The 19,642-nt window shown below is 34.7% G+C and overlaps 1 protein-coding gene across 8 annotated transcripts in view; it reads left to right on the forward strand.

Moving 5' to 3' along the window:
• The window catches only part of LOC140158734 (ATP-dependent 6-phosphofructokinase-like), a 58,287-nt gene that overhangs the window by 15,342 nt on the left and 23,303 nt on the right, over positions 1-19,642 (forward strand). For 4 of the 8 annotated variants that reach the window (XM_072181937.1, XM_072181931.1, XM_072181932.1 and 1 more), the window contains exons 4-15: positions 2,806-2,883; positions 3,953-4,142; positions 7,615-7,670; positions 8,433-8,542; positions 10,048-10,201; positions 11,120-11,215; positions 11,654-11,746; positions 12,520-12,645; positions 13,445-13,509; positions 13,957-14,047; positions 15,597-15,623; positions 16,931-16,954. In XM_072181937.1, the coding sequence (XP_072038038.1) occupies positions 2,806-2,883; positions 3,953-4,142; positions 7,615-7,670; positions 8,433-8,542; positions 10,048-10,201; positions 11,120-11,215; positions 11,654-11,746; positions 12,520-12,645; positions 13,445-13,509; positions 13,957-14,047; positions 15,597-15,623; positions 16,931-16,954 (1,110 nt within the window). The remainder of the gene's footprint in view (positions 1-2,805; positions 2,884-3,952; positions 4,143-7,614; positions 7,671-8,432; positions 8,543-10,047; positions 10,202-11,119; positions 11,216-11,653; positions 11,747-12,519; positions 12,646-13,444; positions 13,510-13,956; positions 14,048-15,596; positions 15,624-16,930; positions 16,955-19,642) is intronic. The other 4 variants (XM_072181936.1, XM_072181935.1, XM_072181933.1 and 1 more) reach the window with 3 other exon arrangements.

Consider the following 19,642-nt stretch of genomic DNA (forward strand, 5'->3'; position numbering starts at 1 on the left):
CTCTGGGGTCGGGGGTACCCTAGGATGTTTCTAGGGATCATGGGCCATCATTGTACCAAGTATGGGACCCGAGGCTACTTTAGTTCTTGAGCTAGAGGAGAGCAAAGAAGTGGTCTTGAGAAGAAGAAGGAGAAGGAGGAGGAGAAGAAGAAGTCGAAGACTAAACACAACAAATACAATATCTATGCCACCGTTCCACGGGCATAGATAATTGAAGTTGTATGTGTTGAAAGGGCACAGAGTGACACCGAGTCTGATCTGCCTAAAGGAACCAGCATATACTTTCATCAGTCAGTCACACTAGGGACCATTAGAACATGGATTTGGATGTAATATAAACCTTCTTGAGCTTTTGTTTCACTGCAACACAATTTCAATACGAAAAAGCCTGAATTTGTTAGCGAAATTTTTCATTTTGAAGAAGATAACAAAAATCAATTTGACTAAATATACATGCTTAAATAACAAAAAACGAAAAAAACTTGACAATTTCCGATTCTGATAAAAGGTATAATTTTAAAGGTATATTTATAATCAGCAAACATGTTGAACAGACTTGTTGACATTATTATTGAATCCGCGTTGATGTATATCATAGCCCTCAGGTGGGTTTTGTGTAAGTAATGCATAATGCATCTAGTATAAATCCGTCCTCTTCAGTAAACAAGTTCTGTGCTGTATTTAAATAAGGCTGTGATATTCATCAGAAACTAGACTACCATGTATGATAAGAAATATATCAATTCATTCTAAAAATAAAATACCTTGTATTTAATTAAATGAATGAAAATGAATTACATTAAACCAACGTTCAGTTTACATTAACCAATATTCAGTTTACATTTTAAAACCAATGTACATCCATTTAGATCATAAAATTCATTGCCAATTAAATTTCAAATATGATTTGCCATATGTTTCTTAGAAACCAGTGATGCTATTTCCCAGTTATTATAGATTTGATTGTTTGATCAGGGTACAGATCAAAATAATACAAACAACATTTATACTAAATTCTTATTCAGTTGGTTTGTCTTAATTGTCAAGAATTGACATAATTTGATTGGTTTTCAGCTATAAATTATGATGTGATAGTGGATACTGATATAAGACAGCGACATGCAAAGGCGGTATGATTGCTGGTCCTCAATGATCGCGCGAAAATGCTTTTGTTTAACACACTTGCGCAAAATAAGAATGCGGTTTTACTTATACTTAAACTGAATAAGAATGAGAATAAAAGATATGATTTTGTCTTTTGTGCAAGGTAATAAGTACTGCAAAAGATACATGTATAATGTCATTTTTTGTCTGTCACTCACAAGAGCATTTTGTTCTAGTGTTTATTGTAGAGCACTAAAAAAGGCTCATATTTTTGTATTTAACTAGCATAGTTTCAAATATCACTATTAAAATTGAATCATACAATGTTATCTGCATCAGGTTTGGATTGGTTTCTTTTGTTTTCTGTAATCAACAGTAATCATTGTTATCACACATTGTATCAATATCATGAATCAAAATGAATTGAAGATGAAAACAAGTTAGAGAATGTTACTAATATTGGATTTTGTCTTTTGCATATCCAATATTGTGTCATAATGGATGGGCTGGCCAATATTTTGAGTAGTTTATATCGGTGTACTACGATAAAAATATTGGCTAGCCCATCCATTATGACATGATATTACATAAAGCTTGCAATTTTGTAAACACTAATTTGGCGCAAAAAAAAAACAAACAGGAAAAAGAAAACAAATTTGGTCTGAAAAAAAAAAAAAGGCTTGTAAATCTTGCAATCATGTTTTCCTGTTTTGAGTAAGGAAACATTTCCCTCTTCCTTCAGTCAGTAAATTATAAAATTATAGAATAGATACTCTAAAAACCTTGTAACACAAATATCTATCAATGTGCAATGAATGAGAGATGACACTAGTACCATCTAGCTGTTGAAGTAAAGTGATAAAATCTCTTAACTGCATGCTCATCTTTCTCTTGAAGTACATGTAGAGACTACTGTGCAAAGACGTCATTTAGCGAGCTTTATTTCTCATGAACCAAAATGGATGGATCTATCTATAGATGTAATTGTAAACAATTCCTCTTGACAAGTTTGAAATAGCTGCTCTGTGTCAATTTAATTTAGAAAGGAGGAGCTTTTAATCCTTGGGAATCACAAATCCTCAAAAAATTCCAAAAAACCCTATCAAACATGATTGAGTCAAGTGATGAAATACCGTAAAACCCCGTCTACAAGCATATGGGTTTTTTTATGAAAACTTAACTAATACTAATTAGGCGTATATATACCAATACAATAGATTGGTCTTACAATAATACTTGTTTTTATATGCTTGAATCTGTAATTTATTTGTTCAAACTCCATAATGGCGCCTGGAATAATTTAGTTTTCATCAGAAGCACTTTATATGCTTGTAGACAGGGTTTTACGGTAGTTGATTACAAAAAAAAATTGCACAGAATTATTATTTTCTCAAATTTAAAACAAATCAAATTAAGGCAGCTTTGCATGAATTTGTCATCGTATAAAGACATTTTTGAAATAGGTTAGGGATGACTTAGCAAATTTCCCCTCCCCCAGCCTTTCAAAATTTTGTGTGGTAAAAAGTTGTAGATGAGTTTTATATTCAATAAATACTTGTGTTGTGATATTTTAAATTCTGTTTTGTCATCATAATACATGTATGTAGGATTATAGTATACAAGATTAGAGCTGTGTTATAAATAACTGCCCATTTTCAAGCATTATATACTGATATATAATTGATGTTTGTTTGTATCCAGGGTTACCAAGGCATGTGTGATGGCGGTGATCACATAAAGGAAAAATCATGGAAAGATGTGACGGGAATAATACAATTGGTATGTATCAGATGTATGTAGGTTTCACGCTGCAATTAGATTGAGAGGATATAGTGCAATATGGAGCATATCGAGCAAAACATGCAACAAGCCTTATCCCCATTAGCTCCCCTGAGTAATGTTATTCATGAGCACTATTGCATTTATGCACAACATTACCCAGAGGAGCTATTGGAGATAAGGCTTTGTTGTTCTGAGCCCTCAATGCATTGCTTATGGCAGTTGCAGGGTTGGTACTATCAATGATATCTTTAAATTAACTCTTAGCTTGACAACAAGCTTTTGACTTATTTTGAGTGTTGACAGCAACATCAATCTTTTATATTCGTTGTAATCTCCATTGCGTATATTTTTAACTGCTTTGGCAGGAAAGAGTAAATGTGACACGATCAAGGGGAATGAGTCGGATGCCATATTGTTTTTGAGATATTGGCAAAAACAGTGTTCAAATTCTTGTGTTTTATATTGTTTTCAGCCATTGGTAAATTGCTCATAACTCGGTAACCATATTTCTGAATTTGATGGGGTTTAACCAGATGTCCGATTTTGATGGGGTTTGCATCAAAATGTAGCATTTGTAAACTGCCAGAAAATGATATTAAAAAAGTTTTAATTGAAAATTACCGACATGTGACTCATTCCCCTTGATCATGTCTCAAATTTTGGGTGCAGGTAATAATAAAAATTTCTTTAAACAGAATAGGGCGAGCAAAAACTTGTCAAGATCAGAGAAATGTATGATTGAGGACAGTCATTCTTCCAGAGAACAGCTACATCCCAGGAGCTTCATGTATTGAGAAGCTGCTTTTTATTGCACATCTCACGTGTATATTTCATACTGCAGTTCATTCCTTTATATATGTAACTTGTTGCCATCATGCAATGATGTTGCATGTACTGAAGTAGAAGAAGAACATAAGGAATGATCAAACGAACAAGCCTTCAGAGTCTGCAATATTTTATTTGGACACTCATTTGGATGAGGCCAATATCATGCTTGATATTTCTACAATCCACATTGTGTGTTTTCTTGTTTGTATTATTTGCTTTCATCTTTCATCTGTTGTAGGGAGGCACAGTAATTGGCAGTGCTAGATGCAAAGACTTCCGCGACAAGGCTGGAAGACAGAAAGCAGCCCGTAACCTCATCAAAAAGGGCATCTCAAATCTGGTAGTGATTGGAGGAGATGGTAGTCTCACTGGAGCTAATATATTGAGTACAGAATGGAAAGAGCATATTGATGAACTCCTCAAAGCAGGTAAATAGTATAGGTCAGTTGCTGCATAAAAAGCAGCTAAAGAAGGGAAGCGAAAGCTAGTGGCACCATTTTTTCAATGTTGATTATTGGCTCAGGGTCAGAATTTTGGCGAGAATTGATTCTCCCAAAGATTCTCGTATTCAAATTTGTGTGAAACCTAGTTGATTAATTCAAACTTGTAGTTTGTAAAACACAGAAGTTGATTTGCAAGAACCAAATAATTTACCGCAAATATATTTTGCAAAACAAAATTCTGACCCTGTTGGCCAAATATCTATAGGTGATAATCTATGCAAGTACAGTGAACGACAATCATGTTATTTCAAGAAAAATGTAAAAGTGAAATTATTCCAGGTGAAATTATTCCAGACAGAAAATTTACATGTAACAATTTTCCAGACACCCTCTGCTACTCATATATTTCTTTCTTCAAGGAAGGAAATGTTAATGTAATGAATCCTCTGGAAAAAAGTCTAAAAATGATCTATTTCTATTCTACAAAGGCTCGTGTCCCTTGGAACATGTCTCATGTCTGGCTCTCTGCTCACTCAGCACCAACTGAGCCAAGTTACACAATGTAGCTAGGCTTCAGTTACACTAACTATGTTCATCTCAAATTGCTGATATTGTGTTTGCTCAAGTCCGGGTAAAATCTGCCGAGACGTGCAGGTGCATATTGGAAGTACTTATCAGCAGCCACCGGCCCTATGCCTCAAGTAGTCTGAATATACTAACATTAGGCCAAATAAAAAAATAAACATGTTTCACTTCCCCTCCCGCTTCCTATTTTGAGGTTTCTTCAATTTTATTTTTATTTTTTGAAATGCAGTTATAACTTTTCACAAAATATGTCTAGGAAGTAGAGATGCTTTCTATAGCCTTGCTAATATACAAGAAACACTTTTATAAGGTTTTGTGATAGTTAAAGGGTTAGTTTATTCTTTCTTTATTGAGGGTAACAACTTCAGTGACCAGCACTGCTTTCCAAGCAGGCCCTCAGTCAATACAAAACATAATATAATTATAGTACACAAAAGTGATACAATATAAGATATACAAAAAATGCAATCACAATTATGAATTCATAGAATATACACATTTTAACATGAAATGAGAACATTTGTTTTGAATTGTCTCAAAGACATATTTTCCATATCAGTTCGAATCATTGGTGATATACTGTTCCAAATATGAGCAGCTCTGACGTGAAATGTACGTAATCCAGAATTAGTGTTGTATTTTGGAACAATCAATGTATTAGACGAATGATTTCTGGTTACATGAGAATGAGTATTATGAACAAATTCAAACTGAGATGATAAATATGAAGGACTAAGATTTCTTAAACATTTAAATGTAAGAATAAGCATATGATTTTTCCATCTGTCACTTAGTTTGATCCACCCTAGTGAGTTTAACATGTCTATTACTGGCGCCCTAATATCAGCAAATAGAATCGTTCTAGCTAAACTATTTTGTAAAACCTGAAGCCTTCTTTGATATTCAAGAGAAAAGTTACACCACACTGAACTAGCATAATCAAAATTAGGGGTTACAAGAGCATTTGATAACATAACAAGAGTGTGATGTGGAAGAAAATGTCTACAACGCCTAATGATACCAATTCTTTTGAAACATTTTTAGATAAATAATCAATGTGAGAGGACCATGACATATTATAATCAAACTTAACACCTAGATATTTGAAATCATCAACCTTTTCAATAATACAATTGTTGTATATAAGATTTACATTACTAAATTTATCTATGATATGATTGTTACCAAGGATCATTAATTTAGTTTTATCTACATTTAAAATGAGTTTGTTAGCTGTTAACCACTTTGCTACGTTACACATGTTTGATTGCAAATGTGCTTGAAGATCTACCTCATTCTTAGCTCTACAAATCAAGGTTGTGTCATCAGCGTACATGATTATTTTGCAATCCACAGTGGATACTAAGCAATTTACAAATATTATAAAGAGCAATGGCCCTAAAATTGATCCCTGCGGAATACCTATATTGATATCTTCAAATTTTGAAAGAGTAGCATTTACATTAACAGCCTGAGATCTGTTGCTTAAGTAAGATTTAAACCAAAATAGTTCATTACCATTTATGCCATATCTGCTCAGTTTATCAATAAGTATATCATGGTTTACCACATCAAACGCTTTTTTTAAATCAAGAAAGATCATACCTGTAGCATATCCATTATCCATATTATTTAAAACAAAATCTTGGACATCAAGAAGAGTAGTAGTCGTTGAATGATTGGCACGGAAACCAGATTGTGCACTTGAGAGAATATTTGCATCATTTAAGTACTCATATAATTGATTATAAACAGCCCTTTCAATAATCTTGGACACAATGGGTAGGACTGAAATTGGCCGATAATTTCCAACATTATTTTTATCACCTGACTTGTGAATAGGTGTTACCTTTGCCTTTTTCCAGTTATCAGGAAATACAGAATTGCTTAAAGACAAGTTACAAATGTAGGCCAGACAATCTGAAATCCGAGAGGGGGCCCTCTCGCAGAACAACAAATAAAAAGAGGCCTCCTCCTTTTTCCAGGCATTATTGTATATGCTAAAACAGCTCTAATTATGGGTATTTACACTGATTTTGGGATAAAAAATAAAAAGCCCCCTCTTCCTCCTTTTTTTTCAAAAACCCGGATGTGAAACATGTTTTTTATTTTACTTGGCCTTAGTGGATTTATATGTTTACCTGTTCGATTAGTTTTTGCAAAAGTAATTGACTTGGTTATTGATGTTATATTTTTAATGCTTCAGTTTTATAGATTTTTACCCAGAATTTTATATTCTTTCTATATACCAATACCAAGAAATTGAGCTGGGTTATTTGATAGATATGTCTGCAGTTGGCATCAATAATATTAAAAGTAGCAAGCATATCTGCAATATGGCAAGCATATCATGTTCCAGTTCGTCAGTTTATAATTATTGTTGGTGGTGGGTTTTTTTTCAATTGAGTATTGGTATTGTTTTCGTGAATGATACCACATTTCGGAATTGTACATTTTCATGACCATATTTGGAATCAGCATAAAAAATGCATGAAAATGAGTACAAACAAGCCTAGTATTGGTTCAGTGGTTCTTAAAATAGCTCTTGAAATTTTGAGAAAATATCGCAAAACTTGGACTTTTTATGTTGAAGCCTATGGCTAGCAGAGCATTAAGTAATTTCCTCAAATAGTTTTCTGATGACCGAGAAACTTTAGTCAGGAAATAATAATAACATTGAAATGATATGGTACATTTACATATTGTTTCTCTAAATGGTGTGAAATATATTATTAATGTATACATTTTATACCACGAAATTATGTGGAACGGTTCATTTATCATAATGGCCATTGTAAATCATAAACGTACCCATCTGTTAATATTATAATACAATGTTAATGTAATACATGTACACATGTTTTCAATTCAGGACAAATTACAAGCAAAGAAGCAACTGCCAATAGTCATCTTCATATTGTTGGAATGGTAAGTTTAGTGTGAAGACAAGCAACAAAATGTATTCCCAGGGTTGCCAAACCCACGATTTGGTAGCCCAATTGGGCGACTTTTGAAGATTTTCCCCGTGACTTTTGACAATTTCCTGTCCAATAGAAACCAATGGTTAAGAACAAATTTGGGCGACTTTTCAACATTGGCTCCCGCGACTTCCGGAAGTTTCCTGCCCCGTAGAAACCAATGGTAAAAGAGAAAAATTGGGCGACTTTTCGATTATTTGACCCGCGATTCAGGCTGAAATCTTTTGGCAACCCTGTCTATTCCTGATAATTTTCTGACCAAGTGTTGAATTGAATCTCTACACCATTGCTGTACAAGGTCAAGGTAAACGGTAGAGGATGCATTTCATATAATCAAATTAATGGTTTCACTAGGAAATGGATGGATTTTAAGTGTGATTTTTCAGCGCAAATAGAATTTAGTCACATTTACAATCTCCAAACAAAAATGATAAAACATTTTTACAATGTTGTTTTCTGTGGAGTAGCTTGAACATAATAGGTTGATAATTTTGAATAATTGATAATGATTGGTTATGATCACAGATATTGTGGGAGAGGGTTGGGGTCCACTTCAAACAAGCAGATTAGCAGTCCAAAACGTTTTGACATTACAAATGTTGAGATTTTAAGAGTGCAGAACAGTCGGGAAGAAGAAGAAAGGGGAAAACTTTATGATATAGCATATGTTCTCTTTTCCCATTTCTCCAATTGTCTCATATGTTTGTTTCAGGTTGGTTCAATTGACAATGATTTCTGTGGTACTGATATGACAATAGGCACAGATACAGCCCTGCATAGGATCATAGAAGCTGTAGATGCTATATCGACAACGGCACAGAGGTAAATTGTCATTCATTCACTCTATTTTATATCCTATGTATACAATGGAAATAAGATATAAATGGGATAAAACTGAGAGGGAAATTTAAATACATGGTGGGTCCAGCCATGGCCATTAAAGTGTTTGTATTTCTTCAAAAATTCAATTTGAGTCCATTCAGCATGTACTGCAACCATTTTATTACTTTTCTATTGCCTAAAAACAAGTTTACAATTTGTAGCCAAAATGATGCAAGCCATTATCATTAGGCAGGTGCAGCTATTAGATGTGTTAATGTTGGAAGGGACAGTACTTATTGTATGTAATTACCACATAGAATGGGTTTCACTTTTATTTCAATGCGAATGATAAATTGCAGCCTTATTGTTAAATTGCAGGCCCTGTTTGGAACAAGCTACTAGTATGACAAATTGATTTTTGTTTTAATGTTGAAAAATATAGGACATTAATTGCAGAAAAATATGTGCAGAAAATGCAAAGCAGACACAAAGATATTTGTCATGTTTTTTTTTATTATTATAATTCTACAACATTCAGGGTTTTTTTTGTTGTTGTTAAATATTACTGAGACAATTCACCTTGCCCCCATCTCATTTGAAGTTCAATGTTTGTAAGCTAAAAGTAAAATAACATTAGGCAAAAAATTGTTGTATTGCCTTCCAAGTGTATGTAATTATAAATGGGAGATATTAGATGGTCATTGGTTTTTATTATCAAACTGCCATTATAAAAACCTGCACTAATTAGCTATGGAAATGTACCGGTTAATATTGCAGAAATATTAATTAATTGTTTAGATTGACAATACTTGTAAATGCAATATATGTGACCCCGGAGCTACGTTACTTCCGGTCAGGAGCCATTGAAAACAAAGCACAGCGCGGCGCAAAACCCAAACAACAACACAACATCGGCATTTACATTTTGTTTGTTGTCAACGGCATATAACCCGGATGTTAACAACTTACCCGGATGACTGTGGTGACCTATATTTGCATTTATCATTTAAGCATAAGACTTAAAAAGATATAACAAGTGAAAAAATCTGAACCAGAACACCCTAAAACTCATAAAAAGTCAGATTTTTGTGTTTTTTGCCATTTTTGGAACAAGCATGTGCTGTGGAAGCGGACAAATGGCAAAGTGAAAGGCATCTGATAAAGCTAAAATGATGGGATATCAAAAGGGAGAAAGAATAAAAGTACAATTGTATTCAGTTTGTTTCTTATTGTATGGCAAGGCTATTGATTTCAACATGGCACAGAGCTAGCAGTAGACAGAGACATAGACGATAACATTTTACACTTTGAGAGCAATTTATTTACATGTTTTATGCAATAGACATGACATGACATATTGTGATCAACCAGCCTATACATAATTGTTGATCATTTAGCGGTGCAGTTAGACAAAAATTTTTGTAGAGTAAATTGCTGAATGGGAATGAAGAATGTGTCAAGTTTTCCAATGTGCACGTCAAAGTCAAATTATTTCATTTTTGCAGCCATCAGAGGTGTTTTGTGATGGAGGTAATGGGTCGTCACTGTGGTTACTTGGCATTGGTTGCTGGTCTGGCTAGTGCTGCTGACTGGGTGTTCCTACCAGAAATGCCACCAGAAGATGACTGGGAAGATAAACTGTTGAAAAAACTATCAAGGGTATGTATAATAAGGAATGCAGACAAAAACTGATGTGTTATACTATAGTGGTTACATGACATTCATAACCTCATGAATTATGCAGATAATAGATTTTATATGCAGACACAAATGCAAGATATTGAAAAAGTATAATGTGGCTTGTGGCGTAGTACATAAGTACGCTTTACAATGACCGCGTTTTGAGACTTGTTATGCGTTTGAATAGTTTACGAGGGCGCTGGCCGTCATATTTGGGCATTGCATGATAGCGCGCTAGTGTGATTTGTTATGATATTTCTTTATTGGCTATTCAGTTTTATACAGAGAAAATGAAAGTTAAAAGATGAAAATGTGTTGCTGATGTAATTAAAGAAGTAAAAAGTGATGGTTATGAATGAGGTTAATGACTTAGCATCAGTTATTTCGGGTATTGTGAAATTGCACCCCAAGGGATATTCCGAGGTGTAAAGCACAATGTTTTGATAGTTCACAATACCCTCAAGAAAACTGATTTGCAATCATTAACCCCTAATGGGGTACTGGTCTAGCTAATGCAATTGACTGGATACCAGAAGTGCCACTAGAAGATAACAGGGAAGCTAAAGTGTGTGACACTTGTGAATGTTACCACATTCAATATTTTGACAGGAATTAAATGAAGAGTTCCCATGCAAAAACCAATATCCATCATTCTCAATTTGAGTTCTAGGCAAATATAACTTGTCAAATATAGAGAACATAAGAAATATGTGCTCTTTTTATCATAGTTTCAAAACTGTACATTGGATTTTTTTAAAGTAGAATGTCAATTTAAAACTAGCGCGCATAGGACAGATGTTGGTGGCCGTAACACAAAAAGTTTGAAAGTGGTGTATATCGCATTTTGTAGCTGAACTTTTTAAATAATGTTCACTATATTTCTTTTTCTGTTTGCAGACAAGAGAGTTTGGTCGTAGATTGAACATCATCATCATTGCAGAAGGTGCTATAGATAGACATTGCAAGGAAATCACAACAGATCATGTCAAGAACGTATGTACATGTAGACATTTACTAGCATGAAAGTTAATTTGTTAATTGGTAGACATCATAATTTACGGTTTTAAACTTTTGATGGCAATTTCAAAATAGAAGTACCTCACAATTTTGACCTTCATCGGAAGACTGGCAGCCCAAGTTAAGGATCAGCCAACTTCATATTTATAATGGATAAACCAACAAGACATGGAATAAAACAATATTAGCAAGTTACAGACTTTCAGTAAATGGTATTCTTGGAGATTCAAGAGATTGATTTGGAAAACAGCATAATTTCATTTGATGGGGTCAAGCAAACAAAAGTAATGAAGTGTTTAATTATTGACTCTAACCAGGTTTAGTAAGTTTAGCAAAATATTGTGCTTGGGGCTTATGAGTGATCAACAGTTCATAATTTGACAAATAAAGCAATTATTCTGTTTGTGTTTTCAGCTGATTGTAAAGAGACTTGGCTTTGATACTCGTGTCACTGTCTTGGGACATGTGCAGCGTGGTGGCAATCCCTCCGCTTTTGACAGGATTCTGGTAAGTAAACAATAAATGCAATGAGAGCAGATGTCAAATCCTTAAATATTCACTCAATATGAATAGGTTGTCTAAGCTGATGCTCAGGGTCATCAGTTCTGGAAAGTTGAGAAGTTTTTTGAAGTTTATGGTAGCAGCACAAAAACAATACTGTACTTGAATTCAAATGGTGCACTTTCACCTCAACAAAATACGACCAACAATTTGAAATATTAATTCTATAAATCTATGATTACTAAACTTGCATAACTGCATATATTGTTTTCAATTATGGTAGATGTAGCTATTTGATTTTAAAAAATCCCTTAAAAAATTATCAAAAACTTTTCTTAAAGAAAAAGGTTTGTGTGATACAATGAATAATTCAAATGTTCAGATTGTCAAAACCAAATATGTTTACTGACCTGACAGATTTGGCCATCTTGGACGAAGGCTATCATCAGAGTGATGGTGCTTGATCCTTCTGGTTGATTGATCAAGGAAGGAAGGATCAACTACCATCACTCCGATGATGGCCTTTGTCCAAGATGGCTGAAACTGTCAGGTCAGTAAATGTATCTGGTTTTGACAAGATTCCTCAAAAACCTGCCAAAAATACATGACCTTAAATGCGAATGGTAATTAAATGTCTATACAAAGTCAGTCTGTATAAGAATATTAATAATTTACAGTAACTACTTCTGTAAACATTATTTAAAACATTAGAGCATAATACTGCAATGTTGAATAAGCTTATTGTTACTTCTGTTCATTGTGATGTTGTTTTTTTGCAGGCTTGTCGTATGGGTGCTGAAGCTGTGTTAGCTTTGACAGAAGCTGATGAGAACACAACGGCTAGTGTGGTATCACTTGATGGAAACAAAGCTGTCAGAGTACCACTCATGGAATGTGTTAAAAAGGTACAAAGTCACATTTTCAAAGATTAAGGATTTGTCCCAATTAATGTTCACTCTCTGTAGAAATGTTTTGGTCAGTCAAATGCATTTGTTTTTCCTCAAAGATGGCTCAATTGTGGCAAAAAAAGAAAAATTTTACTTTGATTAAGACAAAATCATGACATATTCTCTCAAAGTGAGAAGTGGTTGCCACTGATCTACACATTCTTTGTATCCCATTTCCTTTTCTTTTAAGATAAAAATCCAGTGAACAAGGTAGACAAAAAGTCACTTCATCTTCGCAGAGAAGAAATCCCACTTAGTACCTGTGTCAAATACCACCAGGGTTATATTACATGTTAACATAGCTGCATATGTTGAGATGGGTGTCACTTTGTCATGTTATGAGACCTGCCTGTACAGGCCTACTTATGTCAATCAAACAAGTACATTGGATGGTGAAGAACATAGCATAACATAAGGTCATGAGAGCTTTCTGAATGTAGTACTATTCCTTGTTCACTCAGTTAATGGACTGGTGAATGATGCTCGGTATTAGTCTGACCGCCGGACCATAACTATCTGGCTCTGATATTGTAAGGAGTTGTAAGCTCCAGAGAGTTTGAGTACTTGTACATTTGGTGATGTGTATTTGTGAATGAATATTTTGCCAAGACTTTAGAATAACGCTGCCACTCGAATAACTTCATGTTAAGTTTTAGTGTTAGGATTAGGGTAAGGGTTAGGATGCAGATATTATAGGGTTAGGATCATGGTTAGTGACCACTATTGTAAAGTTGCTCCTCATATTTTCATGTTACAGACTCAAGCAGTAGGTAAAGCACTTGCAGCCAAGAACTTTGAACTAGCAGCAGAACTGAGAGGAAAGTAAGTACAATGAACAAAATCTGAATATATTTTAATTTTCACCCACTGCTTTGTGTAAAACCTTGTTTTCCATGTTTTCTCCTGGTCTTGTTGTGCTCGTAACAATGTGAAGTTGTATCTTCACAGCCTTGCCTGGTCACCCTCTTCTAGCTTGTTTTCTATTCCATTATATATGAGTCTCCTAGACCATATGGAGTGCTTTATAAGTAACCAGCTGCTCCTCTTCATTATAATGATAGATACAGCATATTCTTTCCATAACCTGATGAGCTTCAAAATGTCTTACCATCTGTCATTGATGGTTTGTCTCTAAGCTACTACAGTTCATGGTTGTTGACACAGTAATCAAATCTTCTTCACTTGAGTGGTTGATATTATTTTCCTGTCAATTAGTGTCTGTAGGTTAACCTGACATCATACAATGTCTTAATTTTTCATCAATTTCAGGAGCTTTAATAACAATTTGAAGACATACATGACTCTGACGAGGACAAAGCCTCCAGCAGACACATGTACTTTAGATGGCAAGATCTGTGCTGTAAGTATTGGTAGCAGATAAAGTCTCTTTCTAATGCGAGTCATGAGGAGAGTCTCCTCGGTAATAAATCAATGTTTATATTGATTGGATGTGTGCACAGATTAAATATAGGGGCACTTTGTGGTCCATAATCACATTCTCCCAGGGACTGTCTTTTGGAATTTGCAGGAGAGCATTAATTAGCTCTTCTGGAACCTTCAAGGAGAACTGTTTAGAGCATTTACAATAGAATGTAAGGAGAGAATGGCAAATTAAGGAGAGCTAAAATCACTCTCCTACATCAGATTTAAGGAGAGCAGTAGAGAGTGATTGCTCTTGCTCTCCTTAAAAGGTAGTCCCTGATTCTCCCTCCAAATTTTCCTCTGTCTGATATGGATTTTGATATGCCAACAGGAACCTTGTTCTGTGGTCAGTATGCATACATAAACTTTATTTGAAGATTTGATTGTTTCTAGGAGATCTATGTTATTAGAAACACAAAAATAGATGTAAGTTGAAAAGATAAGCAGAATCAGCTGCCATTTTTTACCTACAAGTTTGTTGCCACAAGATCATGAAGTTCCCACAGAGGAGAAAGAAACAGAGCGCGTACAACCAGTCAAAGTCCCTGTGTATTATATGATGTAAGTTCTCGCATATTCATGAGGGCCGATTGTTCGATCGTGCCGTGTCTAACAATCACATCAGCATTGCGTGCTTTCGCGATTACGCGATAGACTGTGAAAATATGCAGTAATTGCGTAGCAGTCTCCCCTGTCGCATTTCATGAAACGATCGGCTCTCAGTAGCGGGTGATGCTGAGACTTTGACTGGTTGCACACGCTCTGTTTCTTTCTCCTCTGTGGAAGTTCCCTTTGCCCAGCCAGTCACAGTGAATGTTCATGTTTATTGACCTACAACAGTAGCACTTTTCGTGGATTTATTCTATATAGCTTGATCAAAGACAAGAAGGAATAAAATTCAGATTTTTGTCATGGTTGCAACACAATCGAGAAAAAGCATTGATGTGACTACCTAACTTGAGGTGAACCAAACAATAGCAGGTGCCCTGTGTCAAACTGTAAAGAGAAAGATTTGTATTGTGTCGCTTTATGTTTGACTCTATCTACAATTCATTTCAGCAATCCAAAAACAAATAACACTGAAAAATAGTTTTATATTATCATTATACTCTGTTTAAAGGTTGATTTTGGTTGCACTATTGAAGGCTAGGCCAAAGGAAACTAGTGATTTTTAGATTCTTCAATTTTTGTGCAGTATTAGACATCAAACGTTATGTCACATGTGTTGCAAATTCATAGTCGTTTAATTTTTGATGGAGGTTTTTTTTTGGTAGTTCACATAAGTATCAATGTATTACTAACCCATTCTAAGCACTTGTGATACCAAGAAATATTTTTATATGTTTAGTTAGACAGAACTTCAGTATATGGTATATTAACATTTTCAATGTACTATTCTCTCTTATCCTGATTACCTTTTGAACCTTGTTTTGTTATTGTATATTCCTTGTTTCTTTGCTCTGTTGCTGTAACTTTTACATTTTCAGGATTCCCAAAGCTCACATGCAGATCATGTAAGTCTCTTGGCTTGACTACTACCCAGATCCTTACTACTGACATGGCATCTGTACATATTGCATCAGCTTCTTATACCATCCTTTTCCCCCATACCCTCAAGTTTTTTTAATATCGTTTGTTGTGTGTGTACATTTATATTGTGTATATACTAATAATAATGATAAGAAAGTGTGATATTATTTGTAACTCTCAAAGCACAGAGCACAAGATAATTCAGCAGTTGCAGCTTATGAATATATTTACAACTGGTTACACTTATGTCACACTTTCTTTGAATGTTTGAATTTGTGCAATATCAATGTCCAAAATTAACAGGTAGGCTGTGATTTAGAGGGTTCACTCACACTTAATATGTGATAGAATTATATTTAACCATTAGTTTAACATAGAAACACAACTCATTTATGTAACTGTAAAATTGAATTGAAAAGGAAGTCCCATGTGTAGATCTTGAGTGAGTCACATTTGTTTGAGGGTTTTTCATTTTCTATTAGTTAGATACCATTAGATAGAAGCTGAGACTAATACCATGTATAGAAGTGCTGTGCTGATTGTAGTGGTTCTGTTGGTCTAATGACAAGAAGATTCAATTGGATATAATTTATTACAAGGAATTAAAGCTTATAGGTCAGACACCCTGATAAAGTAACCAATTCAAGGTAGATGGTCCAATTTTGTATTCATATGTTGTTTCATACCTTAATTGAAACCTATCACCAAAATAATCTCTGAATCTAAGTTGCGAGTTAAATTCATCCAGCAGTTTGGTTATTAGAAACAAGATTGTGGATCACAATGTCCCACAGAACAGTATAGGTGATATAACCACCATGGGGATGAGGCTGGTTCATGAGACCCCAGTCATTCAATCTCGAATTATAACATTTTACTGTGGGTGTGAGAAAAATGTAAGCTTTCTACTAATGCAAAAATCTCAATTTTGATGGGGTCAGTAGGATTACCCAAACTTTAAGAGCAGCACCATAAAAGGAGGCAATATGAACTTCAGGGTCTTAACTAAAAAATATAACAAGTGAACCCTTTGAACCACTATTACCTGATGTCTGAAAGTTCACATTATTACTTATTGTTTATGTCATACCCAGTGCTCAATTACATGTCATTTGTTCCCAGATGTCCCAGTGCCTTGACGATGACATGTTGTTTTGATACCTCCAACCATGTAATCTAGCTATATGTCTGTACATATTGGATAAGAGTATTAGTTTAGCTATGCATCTCTCTATAATTGTGTTTTGTTGTCAATTTGTGCCTTTTTTCCAATCATACATCAATCAATCAGCCAAACAATGAGAAACTTAAAGGGGTAAGTCACTGTAAAATAACTTAATTTTGGTACGGCAACTAATTTTCGCAAATACGCCACGAGAACAATTGTACACAAAACTTTGATTAACAAGTTTGTTCCATTTTGAATCATTTTATGGCATGCATAATTTGAGGGTCATCATAGCAAGGAAATTGCGAAAATCTAGTGCTGGTGAAATGAAGTTGCTTTATAGTAGTTCTGGTGTTGTAGTAGGTGTGGCATTTGCACAGCCACATGGTGATGTGCTGTTAATAGCAGCTATTAAAATTTGTGGTATGGAGCTAAATTTTAGACAGCTTTTGAACTTTATTTTGAGTAGAGTAAAGGTCTGTATTTACCCATTTCTTTCTTGTTATATAGACATCATTGCTCTTATTATAAATCTTAAAATATGAATGAAAGCATTACATTTTTTGTTTTGTTGATACAAAGAACAGGAAAAATTTATGAATATGAATTAAACACGCTTGTCAGCTGCCGGGCGTCAGGTTTAGCCCAAAGAAGATTTTCACAGCATACCCAGAATGCACTATGCACTGCATAGCCAGATCAAACACCCCAGAGGTACTCTGCTGCTGTGGTAACTCATGGTCCCCGTACAAAAGTATCGGTGACATATAGCTAGTTACAATTTTCCATTTCAAATTTTATAACTCTATTTTATAGTCTTGCTTTCAGGAGCTCTGAATTTCTTAACACTTGTAATGAGTGCATGAGACCCCAGTTTTTCTGTGTGTTTCCACAGAAGACACGCCATTGCACAATCTTCATATCCGCTATTTTTTTGGGTACAGAAATGCTGAACACCGTTACTCTGCGAGAGCAAAAATTGTATGAATTCTTCAATGAACAGCTTTTTACCGAAAACCTGGAAGTCCGGAAAGCAATCCACTGACACGCATAAACAAAGCGTGGTTATGCCAAGATGGCACAAGTGATCGACGATTGAAAGGAAATCTTGTTGCAGTTTTGATGGTCTTCTTGCAATTAAGCCTTTTCTGACAATATCAGTATGACTGCATTGTGAAGGAAACAAATTCTGATATTGGCAGGCGAATGCAGCAACATGCATAGAGGCATGCCAGCGTAGTCGGGTGAAAATCGTTTAAGACCATATCTTTGCATAGGCCTACAGTTCATATAGGTTGGCAGAAGTGACATTCATTTGCGTAGGCCTACTCCCATTACAAGGATTGGGGTGTTTTGCAAAAAATGGTGCATTGTTGTACTGAACATCTTCTTTAGGTTTATAGCCTAAATAGTTTTATCCAGAGGGTAGAGCCACACATATATTTGGTTTTGCTCAGATGGCCATTCAGTGTTTGCCGTTTTCAGGCCATTTCTACCGTAGATGACTGTAAAATAATGACCATGTGATGAAGCACAACCTGAAATATTTACCACATATATTGCTGTATATATCACTGCATTTGCAACACATTTTCATTAAAAAATTAATTAATGCATTGTTGCAAAGTGAACTTACAGTCCTGCTCTAGCTATCATTTGTAACTAATGTATGTGAGAATCCATGGCTTGCACCAAGTAGTAATGATTAACAAATCTTAAAAGGCAAAAAAGTTTAATTTAAGCTTTCAAATGTTTTGTTATATTGATAGAATTGTGTTTATAGTATGGTTAAATGAAATCAAAAATTATGAATGATGACAATTATAAGTTTGTTAAGCATTTTCATGAAATGCAAGATGAATAATCTAAATTGGTTTAAAATCATAAACCAATTGTGGAACTGCAAACCTACTGTAATAGGCAATTACAGTGTACAAGAATACTTTTACTCCATGTCATATAATGTTAAAGCTTAAGTTTGCACCATTTTTTAAACTTAAAAATGTGTTACATTTTGTAAGTCCATGGCATGTTATGAATTAAAAATGAAGTGTTCTGTTCACTACTCATGAAGCACAGCACCAAAGTCATCGCTTTGATTTAAAATGCAGTTAACCAAGACAACAAGCAGGTAGTTCCTTGAAACTCCAAGGAAATTTCAAGTTAACTCAATGATTCCACAAGAACAAACAGGGACTACTCCAGGGCTCCAACTTGCATCGCTAAACACCAGAAGAGCCTCGGGCCTTTATTACCAATTGAGCTAATTTGACTGCTTATAAGCAATAAATGTTTCAAAATGAAACGGCACATTTCATACTTACAACGTTGCCTGTTGAAAATCACCTTTACAATGGAAGTTTGTATACAAATTGAGATTTGTTTGCATGATACAGCATAGAGCTTGTTGTTACTGATTTGCTGATATTTCTTTCAGTACTGCACTTTTATAGTCATCAAAGATGTTGTTTTTAATTTGAAATATATATAGGTTATGAAACTCACAAAGCTAGTTTTATGCAATATAGCTTTGGTTTGCTGTGTATTTTACAAATGTGTACATACATATCAAAACGATGCAATTGGCGGCTGCTACATGTGTCTCTTTTTACGTAATAAGCTAAATACCAGACTCATCTCAAGTGGAGGTCACTTCAAATCATCCTCAAGTCACATGGTATAGATTCACAGATATTATTCCTAAACCATGTGACTTTAGGGTGATTTAAGTGACCTCAGTTGAGATGAGTTTGGTATTAATCCCTAGCTTTTTTTGTAAAAAGAGACACATGTAGCAGCCCACCAGTGCGTCCATTTGATATGGGTTTGGTATTA

The sequence above is a fragment of the Amphiura filiformis genome, chromosome 8 (assembly GCF_039555335.1).
Source record: "Amphiura filiformis chromosome 8, Afil_fr2py, whole genome shotgun sequence".
NCBI lineage: Eukaryota > Metazoa > Echinodermata > Ophiuroidea > Amphilepidida > Amphiuridae > Amphiura > Amphiura filiformis.